We start from the raw sequence: 17,982 nt of genomic DNA, 5'->3' as shown, positions 1-17,982 counted from the left end.
AATACAGTGTCACAGGGTAAACATTCCTAAAGGGAAAAATGTGGGGCTTAGAGAGAGAGCAGAGCACACATTAAATTCTATAGCTATATGTCCAGCATCTAAGACACACAGTGGCATAATGTGAACTTCAAAGTGCATGTGCAGTCCCCACCTGATGACCTTAGCTCTTGATTTCTTTTTATTGGCAGTAATCTCTTCAGCAACCAACCTTCCTTGGCTGCAACTTTACGTGTACTTTTTTTCTGGCCTAACTAAAAGTAAAAGTTTTCCAAATCTTTCCTCTCGGCCTTTTGCTCCCAGTTCTCACCATTAATCTAGCCAAAATCCAGCAATACCTGAATGCTATGCTACTTGAAATTTCCTCCACCAGATTAATTAGTTCACTGCCTTTAATAGTCATAACAGTGACCCTACTTCTCTAACAGATTTCTGTGTTAGTCAGCTTTCCATCTTGTGACAAAATACCTGAGATAAACAACTTAGGAAAGGTCTGATTTGGCTCATGGTTTCAGAGATTTCAGTCATGGTCACTTGGCTCTATTGTTTCCAGGCCTGTGGTAAAGGAAGAGAGGACATGGTAAAGCAAAGTTGCTTACCTCACAGCAGCCAAAGGCAAGGAAGGAGAGCGAGGAAGGCTCTGAGGAAAAATATACCCTTCATAGGCACAGCCCCTAGTAACCTACTTCTATCAGCTAGGCCTACCTACTTCCAAATTTTCTACCACCTTCCAATTGGGAAGTACCACCAGCCAGGCACCAAGCCTTCAATACCTTTGGAGGACATTCCAGAACATTCTAAATAAAAATTCTTAACATTAATGTTTAATTTCTTTAAATATAGGATAGTGAAGTTTTTATTAATGACAAAAAGACTGATAATTCCGAGGTTTTCTGGAATCCAACACCTGACATTAAGCAATGGAGATTAATAAGACACACTGTAAAATTTGAAGAGCAGGATGATTTTGAATCAGAAAAGTAAGTATACCATTTCTTAGCTAACTTTATGAAGATCAAAGAGTATTTTTTATTCATCTTCTCCTATTTCATATATATATATATATATATATATATATATATATATATATATATATATAAACATATATGTATATACAATATATTTATTTATTTATTTTTATGTGGTGCTAAGGATCAAACCCAGTGCCTCACATGTGCCAGGAAAACGCTCTATTACTGAGCCACAACCACAGCCCCTCAAAGAGTTTATTTTAATCCCTTAATACTGTGGTCACTGTTCACTCTGTCTGCTGTCATATTTTATTTCAGTGAAATAGTTTTTATAATTTCATATGTGTGAATATCAAATACAATACAAATGATCTTGTTTCACTGCAGCTCAGAACTAAAATTTCTTATTGTTTCCTTTCTCATCTGCTTCAGCACTTTAAAATTTTTTTGTTTGCATAAAATTATAGAACCCATTAGTGAGTCTTAGTTCCTACTTGGCAACTATTTTTTTTCAAAGAGAGAGAAAATTTTAATATTTATTTTTTTAGTTTTCGGCGGACACAACATCTTTGTTTGTATGTGGCGCTGAGGACCGAACCCGGGCCGCACGCATGCCAGGCGAGCGCGCTACCGCTTGAGCCACATCCCCAGCCCAATGATTTTTTAATCTATTTAGACAGGTAGATCTCTTAGAAATGGTCAGATTCTATTTTTCTTCCATTCTGTTTTGCCTTTCAAAAGAGGGCAAAAATTAGTGTCATAGTTCCAGTTCTTAGGTCATGAAATTCTTGTAAGATCACTTAACACTTTTGAATCAAAAATGTGTGCACTTTATATTTCTTTGTGTTAAGAGGGCTATTGTATTCAAGAGACTTTGCCAAGTACCTTATACATATTAGTCCTCACTACGTGTTCTACATGCTTATCATCTTCTTTCATGGGTATTCATGTCTATGTGTACTTTTCTCTTCTATACTCAAAATTGAGGGTTGTAAAAAATGGAGAATATATAAGTTCTTAAAAATTCCATTTCAGCTACAACCATAGGATGTTCTCCATCTAAAGCTGTTTTTTCAAGACATAACAGTTTGTGAGGTGTGAATATAATTCAGCATATGCTATAGGTGAAGAAACAAAACTTGGACAAATAGGAAACTAAGATCAACAGCTGAGAAATGGCAGATGTAGGATTTACTTCAAGTCTGACTGATTCCTAGGCTTTTGTCTTTCAGCTTCAACATGTTGCCTTCTCACAGGGTGGGATAGAGATCTTACACTTTCACTTAACTAATGAAAAAACTAAATTTTAATAGCTAAAATTATTTTCTTCAAAGTATTTTTTCTTAAATAAGTGGTTCTCAACACTGACAGCATGTTAAAATAATCTAGGAAGTGTAAAAATATATTAATACTTCAGCCCACTCCTAGAGATTCTGATTTTAAGTTTTCTGATAAGTACTGCATCTAGAGTTGAGAAGCACTGTACTACACCAGTGTTATCTTTATGAGGCCAGTGAATTTTATACAAAATGTGTAAGAATCATTTGGGGAACTTATTAAAAATATAGATTCTTTTGATTCCTACCTTCACTACATTCCTATTGTCTTTGGTTGATGACATTAACTACCATATGCGTATTATCAAATACAATAAATTTAATAAACTTCTGCCCCATCCCCATTAGTTTCTCTTCTTAGGGCACTGGACTTTATATCTTGACTCATTCCTAAGCATATGAGTGTAAGTTTTGTCATAGTTGGAACTCATGAGCATTATTTTATCTCAGCAGGATTCAAACCTGTTCTGTATAGATTTTGCTTTTGTTGCCTTCTTTAAATATCATTTTTGCACTTGTATTAGGCTCTGGCAGCGAGTAACTCGAGCCATAAATGCCAAAGACCAAACAGAAGCTACTCAAGAGAAGTATGTTTTGGAAGAAGCTCAAAGACAATCTGCCAGAGATCGGAAAACAAAAAATGAAGAATGGACTTGCAAGTTATTTGAACTTGATCCTCTCATAGGAGAATGGCATTACAAATTTGCAGAGTAAGTAATTAAAAAGAGTGTATTTCAAATATATTAGCATAATTTGTTGCCTTTAATTCTAGGTTATTTATTATTGGTCACCATATACATGAGCATGAGATTTTAAACTTGATATTCCATTTATTTATAAACTCAATGGTAGTAGTTATCCTACAAAATAAGCCAAAGATTAGATTAGAAATGGGCAAATTTTAATATTAGAACCATGGTTATAATTAATGAAAAACTAATCATAGAATAGAAACTTTCTTAAGTTCTTTGGTTATTAAGCAAATGTTTTTTTTTTTTTTTTTAACATTTATCTAGTACCCGACCATGGGACCCACTTAATGATATGATACAATTTGAGAAAGATGGTGTTATCCAGACCAAAGTGAAACATCGAACTCCAATGGTATGTAATAAAAAAGTAACTAGGCCTATCTGCTAGCATTATAAATTTGTGAGATCTTTAGTATCTAAAGATTTAAAATTTAAAATTGTGTTTCAAAATTTTAAATTTAGGTTGTTAGAAAATGCAAGAAAGTTCAGAGGTGAAATGATTGGGTTATAAGAGCCTTAACCTAATCAGTCAGTGCATTAATCCACTTGAATAGATTACTGGGTGGTGACTCTAGGCAGGTAGAGTGTGGCTGGAGGAGGTAGGTCACTGGGGTTTGCCTTTGGGGGTATGTGCTTTGTCCCTGATGAGTGGAATTCTCTCTGATTCCTGTTTGCCATATTTAGAGCTGCTTTCTTCCTCTGTACCCTTCCACCTTGGTGTTCTGCCTCACCTCTGGCCAAGAGCAATGGAGTTGACTATCTCGGGACAAGACTTCTGAAACTATGAGCACCAAATAAACTTTTACTTCTATAAAATTGTTCTTGTCAGATCTTTTGGTCATGGTGGCAAAAAAGCTGAGTAAAGCATGGGGTAAACAAAATGGCAGAGTAGGCAGCTCGAAGCTCATGTCATCCCAAAGAACCATCAAAAAACAAGCAAAAACTATCTGAAAAATGTACCAGAAACCTGGAAAAGTCAAAGTTTTATAGCAGTCAAGGGGATGCTGAATCAAGAAAAGTGTAACTTCAAAGCAGCAGGAAAACTTTATAGTATTTTACTTGCCCTTGTCCCACCCCTTCCTTGGTGCAGGAGCAGTGTTGTAGGATCCCTGCATTCCCAGAGTGAGTCCCTGGTTCCAGAGGGAGCACAGCAGACCATAAAAATAAACTGTGAAGATGTATTTTTAATCTGTCAGGGTACATACTAAAGGACCCAGGTGGGGCACTCATCTTTATAAACAGAGATTATGCAAAAGAAGCAAACATTCTACAGCTGAAAAGCACAGTAACAAATGAAAAATTCACTATAGGAATTCAGCAGCAGATTTGAGCAGGCACAAGACAGAATCTGCAAACGTAAAAATAAAACAATTGAAATTATCATATCTGAGGAGGAGAAAGAAAAATGAAGAAAAGTGAACAGAGTCCAAGGGACTTGTGGAACACTATCAGGTGGGTCCTCACATGCACTTTGGGAGTCCACAGGAGAAGAAAGAAAATGGGGTGAAGGCTATTTGAGGAAAGAAGGCCCCCAAATTTCCAAATTTGATGAAATATGTCACTCTATAAATCCAAGGAACTCAACAAGAACAAACTCAGACCTATACACAAACCATCAGGCCAAATAAAGAAACTTGGGAAGCAACAAGAGAGAAGCAACTTGTCATACAAAATTATTAACAGATAACATGATATATATATAAAGCACAGGAAAGCAACCAGAGCTAATGAACAACTGAGCAAATTTGCATGTATAAGATCAATACACAAATATCAGTTGTGGTTATATATATCTGCAGTGACAGATCCCAAAAGGAAATTAAGAAAGCAACTCAATTTATAATAGAATTTAAAAGAATAAATTGCTAGGAATAAATGTACAGTGAAATAATAAAACATTGCTAAAAACAAAGAATAACTGGAAAGTTACCCTGTTTTCTAAGGTAGGAAAAGTTTATGTTAAGATAACAATATTACCCAAAGCACTCTACAGTGTCAACACAATCCCTATCAGTCTTCTGGCAGTCTTATTTGTAGAAGTGGAAAAATTGATCTCAAATTCATATGGAATTTCCAGGGACCCTTCATAGCCAAAACAATCTTGAAAAAGAACAATAATTTTGGAGGACTCACACTGTCTGGATTACAGAATTGACTACAAACTCACAGTAGTGAAAACAGTAGTAATGGTTCCCTGCTTTCTGGTTGCCTTGTCTTGAACTGATTTTCTCTGCCATGCTCTTCTACTATGATGTTCTGCCTCACTCAGGGCCCAGAGCTTTGGAATTGGTCAACCATGGACTGAACCCCTGAAACCTTCTGGATTCTGGCAAGTCCAACACCAAGGGGGATTTCATCTGGCAAAGTCTTTCATATTGCATCATCCCATGGCAGAAGGCATGTCAAAGAGCAAGAGGGGGAGAGAGAGAACTTCTGCCTACATCTCTGCAACTGTCCTCCTGAGATGTTGGTGGGGCAATTTTACTCTCATTTTCTCCTACTACTGCCACTTTACACAAGCCAATAGGCGCTACTGACATAGAATACCACATGCTCATTAATTCAGAGCTGTACTGCATTAGCCATGGATTCACCATTGTCCTTCGGAGATTGCTTTATTCCCTGGGAGATGTATTCCCCAAGCCTTAACCCTATATCTTCTGTATTTGAGTGTGCTGAAACTAAACTCCATGTTTAAATGCTCTATGAATCAAAGAAGGAAAAAAAAAACAACAGTGTACTGATATAAGTATAGGCATGGCATATAGGCCAATGAGGGAGAGCAAGGAAGGAGAACAGAAGGAAAGAAAAGAGAAAAAGAAGGAAAAAATTGAATTTCCTAAAAATTAAGAGTTGTGTGCATCGAAGGGTGTTATGAAGAAAGTAAAGAGACAACCTACAGAATTGTGACAAGGGTTTAATATCCAGGATATATAAAGAACTCCTAACTTAACAGAAATACATAATCAGACATTTTTCCAAAGAAGGTATAAATATGGCCAACAAACATGAAAAGATATTTAGTATCATCAATCATAAAGGAAATGCAAATCAAAACCACTAGGTACTATTTCACACTAGAAACATAACAAAAAATGGGAAGTGAGTTTTGATGAGGATGTGGAGAAATCCTTGTACATTGCTGGTGGAAATGTAAAATGTTGCAGCTACTGTGAAAAACTCCTCAAAGGCTAAATATAGAATTATCACATGACACAGCAGTTCTACTCCAAAAGAACTGAAAACAGGGATTCTACATACTTGGACAGTAATGTTTATTGCGGGATTATGTGCAATAGCCCAAACAAGGAAACAATCCAAGTGTCTATTAACAGATGAAAGTATAAGAAACTGTGCTATTGCCATACAGTGGAATACTATTCAGACATAAAAATTAAGTTCTGCTATATGCTATAACATGGATGAACCTTGAAAATGTTAGCTAAATGAAATAAGCCAAATTCACATGGACAAATATATTACTTTTGAGTAGGCAAATTCATAGAGACAGAAAGTAGATTAGAAGTTACCAGCAACAGGAATGAGGAAATTAGTTATTGTTTAATTGTTAGAATCTTGAAGATGACAAAAATGTTTTGGAAATAGTGGTGATGTTTATATAACACTGTGAAATAATAAATAATAAATAATGAATAATAATAAATAATGCCCATGAATTGTACACAGTTGTTAAAAATGGCAAAATTTATCCTGTATACGCCATCACAGCAAATTCAGCAAAGTAGCAGGACACAAAATCAACAACCATAAGTAAGTCACATTCCTATACTCCAATGATGAATCTGCTGAAAAAGAAGTTAGGAAAACTATCCCATTCACAGCAACCTCAAAAAAAAAAAAAAAAACTTAGGAATCAGTCTTTAATAAAATATGTGAAGGAATTCTGCAGTGAAAATTATAGAACTCTAAAACAAAATATTTGATAAATACCTTAGAAGATGGAAAGACTTCCTATATTCTTGCATAGGTAGAATTAATATTGTCAAAATGGCCATACTACCAAAAGTGGTATACAGATTCAATGCAGTTCCCATCAAAATTCCAATGATGTTCTTCATATAAATAGAAAAAGCAATCATAAAATTCATTTGAAAAAATAAGAGACCCAAAATAACCAAAGCAATCCTTATCAAGAAAAGTGAAGAAGGAGGTATCACAATATCTGATCTTAAATTATACTACAGGTGATAGTAACACAAACAGCATGGTATTGGTACCAAAGCAGGCATTGAGACCAGTGGAATAGAATAGAAGACACAGAGACAAACCCACACAAATACAATTACCTCATTCTAACAAAGGTGCCAAAAATATACATTGGAGAAAAAAACAGCCCTTTAACAAGTGGTGCTAGGAAAACTGGAAATCCAAATGTAGCAGTATGAAATTTAACCCCTATCTCTCACCCTGCACAAAACTCAAAGTGGATCAAAGACATAGGATTTAGACCAGAAACCCTGCACCTGCTAGAAGAAAATGTAGGCCCAACACGCCAACATATCAGTTCAGGAACTGACTTCCTTAACAAGACTCCTAAAGCACAAAAAGTAAAATAAAAATCAATAAATAGGATGGTATCAAATTAAAAAGGGCAAAGGAACTAAACAGACATTTCTTAAAAGAGGAAATACAAATGGTCAACAGATATATGAAAAACATGTTCAACATCTGTAGCAATTAGAGAAATGCAAATTAAAACTACACTGAGATTTCATCTTACTCCAGTCAGAATGGTAGTTATCAAGAATACAAGTACCAATAAGTATTGGTGAGGATGTGGGGAAAAGGGTACACACATACATTGCCAGTGAGACTGCAAATTGGTATAACCACTCTGAAAGGCAATATGGAGATTCCATAGAAAAGGAACCACCATTTGATCCAGCTGTCCCTCTCCTTAGAATACATACAAATGATTTAAAATCAGCATACAGTGACACAGTCACATCAATATTTATAGCAGTTCAATTCACAATAGCTAAACTATAAAGCCAACCTAAGTGCCCTTCAACAGATGGCTGGATAAATTAGGGATAATGTTATTAGAATGATGAACAAGTAAGAAGAGAGTTAAAAACTCATGACCACTGGCTTCCTATATTTCTAAACATATTCATTTCTTGCCTTTCTAAATCTAGTTTCCTCTGTTGCATTTGGGTTTTTTAATTTAGGACTGATATTCAGAATTATAAACCTATTAATATGTCTAAGAGCTGGGGTTGTAACTCAATGTTAGAGTGCTTGCCTGTTTGCCTATCATGCTTGAGGCCCTGGGTCTGATTTCTAGCACTGTAACAGGAAAAATAAAAAGAAAATAAGAGAGAAAGAGAATCTAAAGTTTTGTTAGTCTAAGAAAAATTTTGTCCTGGTCGACAGTTTGATATACTTTCAGATGTTATGCATGCACTTAAATACTTTCATTAAGTTTCAATACACTCTGGAAAATATTAGTATCATTTTTATTACAAAATGCTTTCTTTTCTGTATCACTCAGAAATTATTAAAAGTAAATAATCTAAATTTTATTAAAAATCGAACATTATCCATTGGAAATATTTCTAACAATGGGAATAAAATAAGTATTACTTTAAAACACTATTATTTAATATTCGAGTGCAGATACTATTGGTCTAGTTATAGCAGTTGGGGAGCTATAAATTCACTTTTCTTTATGTGTGCTTAAAATATCTCTGAGAGGACATTCAAACTAATTATTGTATATTTTACATTTTAATGTTTGTACCAAATTGTTTCATGTTAAAAGCAAAGAAGATAATTTGATTTCATAAATGAAATAAATTTGTTAAATTTTCATTAGACTCTGTTCTTGGTCTTTATTTTGAATGTCATGCCCAAGAACAGTTTTAACAGTTATTTAAGGGTTATTCAGCAATGGTCTTTACTTACAAATTACAGTGCAAACTCTCATAATGGCATGATTTTTTTTTTTTAGGTTAGTGTCCCAAAAATGAAACATAAGCCAACCAGACAACAGAAGAAAGTAGCAAAAGGGTATTCCTCCCCAGAGCCTGATATCCAAGATTCATCTGGTAGTGAAGGTAAAACTATTTATTGCATACTATTCACTATGAGTATATAATTTTAAAAAATATATATACTATTATATAATGTTGATATACAAAAATAGTTTTTCAAATTAACTCAGGAAGGGCTGGGGTTGTAGCTCGTGGTAGAGCTCTTGCCTAGCACGTGCAGGGCCCTGGGTTTGATCCTCAGCACCACATAAAAATAAGTAGATAAAAATAAAGGCATTGTGTCCAACTACAACTAAAAAACAAATATTAAAAAAATAACCTTATAGTCTTAAAAAAAATTAACTCAGGAAGATAATGTAAGAGTTTTGGTAGATGCAGGATAGGGTCTAAAAGCTATTCTAGATCATAGCTAAGTTGCATGAAGAGGCCACAAGGCAAAAGCATGGGAAATGAATAAGAACCACACTATAATGGTAGCTCCTAGGCCTTGTTAGCTTCTTAAAAATTATTGATAGTGTCCTAAATTGGATTCAGAAAGCATTGTTTTTGAGCTTTAAGCTCAATTCTATGCTTCAAAAAACTTTCTCATTCCTTGAGTAAGTTAGTGTTTAAAAAGTAACATACAAGTAAAAACACAACTCTATAAAAAGTTATAAACTATGAGATTAAATTGTCTGATATTTTTTTCCAATCAGACAATGTGTAAATTGTCTTCAATGACATTAAGATACAATTAAGAAAGGATCAAGGTAATACCCTAGATATTATGGTAAAATTAAACTTTAAGCAATAATCTCTCATGAATTTACACTAAGCTGAAGAGCTTATTTTTACTAACAGAAATAACATTAGAGGTAAATAACAATACATATCAGGAAATTGGATGGTAAGTGAGAGTGTCTAAAGGAGCTTAATTCAATTGAGGGAAGGTTCTTCAAAAACCCTGATGAACTATTAGGGTTTCTAATGGATTATAGCAAACTAAACTTGGAGCATGGAATAGGAGCAACATACTGAAATAATAGAGGAATAAGCAGGAGTCATGGTACCACTGTGCTAAATAAAAGGTACTATTAGTTACAGTGTTTGTTATTCATAGTTAATAAGAAAAGAAACTGAGTCACAGGTTAACCTGCTCAAAGTCATTATTTACCCTATAAGTGGTGTGGGGGGGGGGGCATGTGGAGAGGTATTTGCAGACATTTGGCTTCTTTTTTTTTTTTTTTTTTTTCCTTTTTGGCACTGAGGATTGAACCCAGGGGAAGTTTACCACCAAGCTACATCCCCACTCCTTTCTTTAAATTTTGAGACAGGGTCTCCTTAAGTTGCTGAGGGCCTCACTAAATTGCTGAGGTTAGCAATGCTCCTTCCTCAGCCTCTGAAGTCATTGGGATTACAGTCGTGCTCCACCACACCCAGCTATTTAGACTTCTTAATGGGCTCTCTTATCCACATTATATTACCTATAATATGTTAGCTGGCATTTATTGAATAAATACACGTTGCAAAAACCATGTGAAGTTTAGGTCTTATTATTGCTATGTGAAAAATGAGAAAGCTGAGACATAGAGGTTAAGATCTTTACAAAAATGGAAAGGAAGGAATGGGTATGAGAAGGAATTGGAAATGACCAAATACAGCTTGCTGATTGGCAACAGATATGTGTAGAAGAGGTATCAAAACTGACTAAAGAGGTTAAAGTTTGTGTAACTAGGACAATGAAGATAACATTAACAATAAAATATTGGAAAGGGCCTCAAAAAGCTGACTCTTCAGATGTAGGCAAATGGGTAAGGGACACAAGAGTAATACCTTCCCAAAATTAATACACATGAATGAATTATTTTTGCCAGTTTTTTATTTAAATATTTTTTGAGTTGTCGATGGACTTTTATATGTGGTGTTGAGAATCAAACACAGTGCCTCACACATGCTAGGCAAGTGCCCTACCACTGAGCCACAACCCCAGCCCTATTTTTGCCAGTTTTAATGAGTTAAAAAATAAAACTGATGCTATTGAAAAATTTGATTTGTGGTTACTTTAAATTTGGTTGTTGTACTCTAATAAAATGATGTGCTTGAGACCTCAAAAAGCAGAATATTAGTTTTATTATGCTCATGTCTAAACTACAAAACTAATGCCTAGGAAAATGTTTATTACGTCAGAATCATTAAGTTTAACTATAGATTGTACTTATGATTACAACTTCATTCTAAATGTCTTTTAGCTCAATCTGTAAAACCAAGTACACGAAGAAAGAAAGGGATAGAACTGGGAGACATTCAAAGTTCCATCGAATCTATAAAACAAACACAGGAAGAAATTAAAAGGTAATATATGAACAGTGGCTGGTCATTTGAGTCCACAAGAATAAAGAACTCTATTACATAGGAAATCAGATGCAAACTATATTTTTATAACTTTGCTAAGCTAGAATAGAACTTTGGGCTCTAATTACCTGGTATCTGAACCTATGAAATTCCTTCAGCATTAAATACTGAAAAGGGGACCCTCTTTTCCCCCCACTCTGTGAATATAAAATTGGAATCACTTCATTTTACTACTGTAGCATGCTAGATTGTTTCTGAGAAAGTTATCAAAGGCTTTCTTCTCTAGTCTCCTTTGTGCATGGCTAATATTTAATTGGAATGCACCACTTGTTACAAGATAGAAATACTTACGTGGCAGTTGGTAAACAGTCACTGCCCTGAGATCTTTTGAGTGTTCCTCTTGTAGTCGCAGACTCCTCCTCTACGTTCTACCCCATGATCCAGTAAGGCTAACATGCATTCATGCTATATCAGTTTTTAAAATGTTTAATATTAATTATCTCATCTGTGTTTGTGTATTCAGAACTCTGTGCTAGATGCACGCTCTGGATAAAAAACATTTTCTCTGTTCTTGGAGATCTTATGGCTTGTGTTTAGTTAGCATTTTCATCTACAGCTCACCCTCTGCACTTAACCCATGCTCTAGTTCTACAAAGCTTCTCACATCTCCCAGAATGTACTGTGCTTTCTCATCTTTGGACCTTTGCCCTCACTGAGTCCACATCTGAGATTGCTCTTCTTCCTACCTTGCTCATCAAGAAAATCTCTTTTTATCCTTCAGAATTAAATTCAAATGACACCCTTTTTGTGCCCTTTCTAATCACTCACCCTGCCCTGTAGAGTTAATAAATCGCTTAGCTCAGCTTGTATAGCTCCCTCTACATATTCTTTTGAGCATCTAAGTGCATGCATTGAACTATGAGCTCCTTTAGAGCAGGGAGCATACCTTATGCATCTTGGGTATTAACCCTTATATGAAATGTTAACATTTCCTAACTTAATTATATTTGTAAATTAATTAGCCTATTTGTTCTGCCTCCTTTTGTGCTTTTTTTAAAAATCTTTTTTAGCTATAGATGGAAACAATATCTTTAATTTTATTTATTTTTATGTGGTGCTGAGGATCCAACCGAGTGCCTTACATGTACTAGTCAAGTACTCTACCACAGGGCTACAACTCCTACCCCCAATTCTTTCATTCTTTACACTGGTAAAACACTTTGATAGCAGAAGTCCAATAAACAAAATGTGTCTCACTAATTGGGTGTTTTTATCCAGAAGCATTTAAGGTGGTACGAGGATATTGTGAACACATTTCATGACTAAATTAACATTTTATTTTGTTAGCATACAAAAAGCATATAAAGAGTTATTTATTTGGGAAGTATTATGAAATCTGGTGTATTATTTTTTTCTGTGGAATTTAGGAATTTTTTCCTGCCCTCACCCCCGTTTCCCTAAAATAAAGATAAAAAAAAAAAAACCTTAGTGAGGCAACTGTTAGCAAAATTTTTGTTTTAAAATCACTATCAAAACAGAGAAGGTGATTATGTTTCCATATCATCAAAACTTGACAGGTTTAATGTATCATTAGGTTATGTGTTTGGTACAATATGGAATTTAGATTTAGACAGAGTCTAATAAAGTCTTCACATAGCATCATCAAGTCCTCCTTCTGTAGTAATTAATTACTTTAGATCATGTAATTAAATGTTTTGTCATTGTATAATACCAAATTTGAGTTTTGTGCTGACATTTCTGGAAAATCCTTATAAAATTTATTGTTGCTTCTTTTTGTAGAAATATTATGGCTCTTCGAAATCATTTAGTTTCAAGCACACCTGCCGCGGATTATTTTCTGCAACAAAAAGAATACTTCATCATCATTTTCCTCCTGATTTTGCTTCAAGTCATAATAAACTTCATGTTTAAGTAGAAGTTCTCTACAGTTGAATCAGTGAACTAGAAAGATCAAATTTGGCCTGGGACCAGTGTTCAAGTTGCTTTGGTCTTTAATTAAACATCACAATATTTCTAAGACAAAAAATCTAGGAGAAAAATGTAGAGGTGTCTACCTTTCGTATCTTTTATCCTTAACCTGAAACAAGAGCTATCCTGTTTGGTTATTATAGTGAGCTATATGTTAAGTGCCAGGACATTTCTAGCTTTTGTGAGAATGTGTCTACATGTGAGTATATTAAATCACATGTATACACAGCTGTCTCTTATGTACTCTTACCTGACAGTAGTCTTTGTGTTCTATAGTATGTTTTGAGATATAATGTTAACATTGTTCATAACAAAAATGTTATCAAGCTTAAAAATGTATGTATAGTAATCTATTTTCTTCATTAAACAGGCACAAAATTTTATCAAGTAATTAGACTGGGGAATGATGGAATAATAGACATAAGTAATTCAGTACACAATACTGTTAAAATTATTTCCAAAGTACCCAGTTCAATTATCTCCTTACAAACAGCAAGAAAAAAAGTATGAATGGTCAAAATTAACATATTGAAAGAGACAGGTGGCAAATTTTTTAAGTTTACACAATATTTTTTAATCCCTAGAATTTAATATTTGTAGATACAGGTATATAGTACTTGTGTGTATATCAATATAAAAACACTGGTATAAAACTACTATTAATTGTAATACCACCTTGCACACTTGCTGAAAAAGTGTGATCAAAATTTATTGCTTTTCTTTTTATTTTTTAAGTCACCTGGTCCATAACATAGGACCAGGCAAATACTAGATACAAATACTAGACATGTTCATAGGGCATATGAAATGCTGATAATTCATGTTTTTTCTTTATGAAAAACATTCTAGCTTTCATTTAGAACCTAGTGTGTTCAATGAATAAATAGAATAGAAAAAATTAGAATTTTTATTTTATTTCAAAAGCCAAAAAGAAAGACAATAAGGAAGGCCTGTTATGGTGGTCTTTAATGTGTACATTAAAATTGGTTTCCTTAAAATGTGCAATAAGTTGAGCATCTAAGAATACCAATTTCTAAGTTTAATTGTTTATTATTACCCTCACACCCCTGTTCTTAGTAACTTCATTCTGTGGCAAAACCATAGTTCATTAAGATTCCTCCTTGTTCAGGCTCAGGCAAATTTTTTTTTAAGTTTCTTTGCATATTTCTTCAGTTCAATATTTTGACTTTGTGTGTTCACATAAATATTTATAGTCCTCAAAAACAATTTTTGCAAAGGCAGTTCAGTTTAGGAACTTGTTGTCCTAAAATATATCTTAGAATCCTAAAAGTGTAGACTTTTAAATGGTTATTAAAATGAAAATAAAGATCAAAACGAACAACTGTTTGGTTACAAATAAGAGATGAAAGACACTAGTAAAATTACAATTTTTGTTATGCATAAATATAAAGTCAAGGGATGATTGCTAAATTACGGAAATTAAAAATAATAAAATCTATTTTTTTCCCCTAATCAATATAACCAGGTATCTTAAGTATTAGGTTTCTGCGAAGAGCTATTTTCCATGTAATGTTGGTAAAACAATGTTGTATTCTGTATGTACTCATGAAAATATTTTTAAATTGATAACATCATAAATAAGATGCACCTGTATCCAGTATTTTCATGACTATAAGAACAAGTGGATTTTGGGTTATATTTCATATTTGTTGATAATTTTATATTCATATTCTATTACCAATATTATGCTCAACTGCCTGTTCATCAACATGTAACATTTTGTAAATATTGTACAATTCGATTTTTTAAGGTTTAAATTAGTATTAATTTATATTATATATAATTGATTGGCTGATCATGAAAGTCATTTCATCATTTAAACCTGAAAACTTAAAAATTTTTGTTGGTGACCTGCCTTAGGGTCTTATCCACTTGCATGTTATTTTCATTTGGTCTAAATAGTGTTTTATTTGTATATCTTCTAAGACTGGAAAGGTAACTATTTTATTTTTTTAATTTCTCTTTAGGGCAGATATTGTGAGTTCATACCCAAGGAGTCAAAAATTAAAGAACAGGGTTATTCATGACTGTTTCTTATATACTAAAAGCATATATCTAATCTAACTGTCCTGTTATGCTTTTAGTTCTGTGAGTTCCTTTCTATGAACTGAACACAAAACTCAGGAATTGGTGGCTTAATTTTAGATCAGTACTTATACTAGACTTAGTATGTGAATTCTTTAAACTCCATAATTTACTCTGTATTTAGCCATAATATGTAATTGACTTTGAATGTTTTTACCTAAGAGTACTCTTTCTTCACACATGAATTCATGGATTTAGTTTGCAATTGTCTGAGAGCCTCATGATGATTTCCAGGATATATGACTTTATAACCAGTTTTATTATCAAAAATTTTCTCAAATGAAATTTAGATGAATAATAATTATTGACATACACATTTTTAGTTGTTAAATGTACTATATCTTCAGCTATCTACCATTTAGTGACATGTTGTTGGGTAGGAAAAGACACAAAACAGGGCATGTGAAATGTTGTTACAGTAGATATTTTACTTATATTTCATATCAGCACTTTTTTTGTATCACTTATAAAGGTACAGTGTAATCTTTGTTACAGCTCAGTTGACAACTGCATTCCATTGAAAAGTTGGCCTTGTAAAATACAATCCTCATTTAATATTCATGCTTTTGTGCCTTTAAGAAAATATTTTTTGTCATTTTTGTGTTACAGAACTATTATATGATTCAAAGTGTTTATAGGCTTACTTGTCATAAAAGGGTCATTTTCTGTCATTTTATTTCCTTTTTATATAGGTGAAGTATATTTAAACAGTAATACTGTACTTTTATAAGGGTTTGTCTACTTACCTATTTCAAAATATTCTTATTCTCAGACATCATTGAAGTAGACTTGTCAGATTATTCTGAGTAGAAAACAGTGCCTTTTTGATGGAATTCACACTGTTTGGGGTATCAACTTGTGCCATATACACAGAATTTTGTGGAAGGCAGTTTTAACTTTTTGAAGAATATCTTAGTCTAAATTTAAGAAAATGTATAAAATTCCATTTTTTTCCAATGCTTATCATTTCTAATGGGCAATGAAGTTTTGTTCTTTTGTTGAAATACAGTGATGACACTACTGATGAGCCATACATGAGACACAGATTGTTTTGAATTATGTTAAATATATAGAAATAAAATATTAGCATTGATGTCAGTTTTTCCAATTTGAACTAATGGGAGAATTCCCACAAAAATCAGTGAGTTTACAATTCAACATCTGTTGTATTTGACTAAGTGTAAGAGATTCTTTAAATTGTATAACCTGCCACTATTATGTAATTTGTCTTCATTTTATTCTACCTATTGTCTGAGTTTAACATATTTAATTTACTTTTTGTTACTCTTAACATACTATTTTGTTACAGTTTTTAACTGAAGATGGACTGTTAAAATTGTATAGGACCAGTGTCTTATTAATGTGATTAACATATTTAGAAAAGCCACAAGAAACCCATGACAAAAATGAATGTGAATATGCTTTCTAAAATATTTGGGAAAATTTCTTTCTGCATTTATCATGAAAAATTATTTTAGTATTACAATATTGAAATTCTTCATTTAAAGAAAAATGCCATGAAACATTTGAACTGATAGGCCACAAAATTTAATTTTTTTTTCACTTTTTAGCATGGTAAATGTACATTTAAGTTAAAAATCCTGTTTTATGGCCATTTATAAATTTAAGCACTACCACTGGTCAGTTTTGTATGATAGAATAACAGTATGTTATCTGCAGTGTAAGTATAGCACACTGTCAAATTCTTTTCCTTAAGGTGCATAGTAAATGTACAGATAGTCATAGGCTACCGTTTTGTAATGTATTACATTTCTAATCTATTATTCCTAACCTGTTATACATGTTTGCTGAGAGAAAAGAATTGAATTTTTCTAATGATCTGTAAAATTATGCTAACTTCTACAAGTAGGTATTCTAAATAAAATTTTTAAAAAGAGCAAACTGGTCAAATGACTTTTAATATGTAGTGAATAAATTTGTTCTAATTTATTTTGTGGAAGTAGTTGCAGGAGATGGGGAAAGAATTGAACAGGGAATGAATGAAGGATTCAATTAAGATTGAATCCCTAATATATGCTTTACTTGGTACTTGATACTCCTTCTTTTTCAATCCTCTTAACAACCCTACATGGAAGTTAGCCAGATTTTATACAGAAGACTCAAGAAAAGTTAAATGACTCTAAAAACTACACAATAAATTGAGTGATAGCATATTCTTACTGTAAGGAAAAAAATCACAAATCAATGTCTATAGTGTAAACTTAAATAGGACTCTGGTTTTAATACTTGTTTGAAATAGTCCACTATTTGAAACTATATTGAGTAATATAACCAACCCCTTTTTGATGACTAGAACCAGGAAGAGACAAAAAATGAATTTTACTATTTAATATATATATAAAATTTAGTTGTAGATGGACACAATACCTTTGGGATCGAACTCAGCGGGGCGTGCCAGGCAAGCAGCTACCGCTTGAGCCACATCTCCAGCCCCCTTTGTTTGTTTTTATGTGGTGCTGAG

The 17,982-nt window shown here is 33.2% G+C and overlaps 1 protein-coding gene across 13 annotated transcripts in view; it reads left to right on the top strand.

The window, feature by feature from the left end:
* The window catches only part of OSBPL8 (oxysterol binding protein like 8), a 176,213-nt gene extending 158,803 nt beyond the window's left edge, over positions 1-17,410 (top strand). For all 13 annotated transcript variants that reach the window (XM_081309168.1, XM_081309175.1, XM_081309164.1 and 10 more), the window contains 6 exons: positions 841-977; positions 2,830-3,015; positions 3,322-3,409; positions 9,032-9,137; positions 11,303-11,405; positions 13,206-17,410. In XM_081309168.1, the coding sequence (XP_081165294.1) occupies positions 841-977; positions 2,830-3,015; positions 3,322-3,409; positions 9,032-9,137; positions 11,303-11,405; positions 13,206-13,341 (756 nt within the window). In that variant the 3' untranslated portion in view covers positions 13,342-17,410. The remainder of the gene's footprint in view (positions 1-840; positions 978-2,829; positions 3,016-3,321; positions 3,410-9,031; positions 9,138-11,302; positions 11,406-13,205) is intronic.
* Positions 17,411-17,982: the final 572 nt, after the last annotated feature.

The sequence above is a fragment of the Spermophilus citellus genome (assembly GCF_964194105.1).
Source record: "Spermophilus citellus genome assembly, chromosome: 10".
Classification (NCBI taxonomy): Eukaryota; Metazoa; Chordata; class Mammalia; order Rodentia; family Sciuridae; genus Spermophilus; species Spermophilus citellus.
This window is presented reverse-complemented; position numbering and strand designations above follow the sequence as displayed.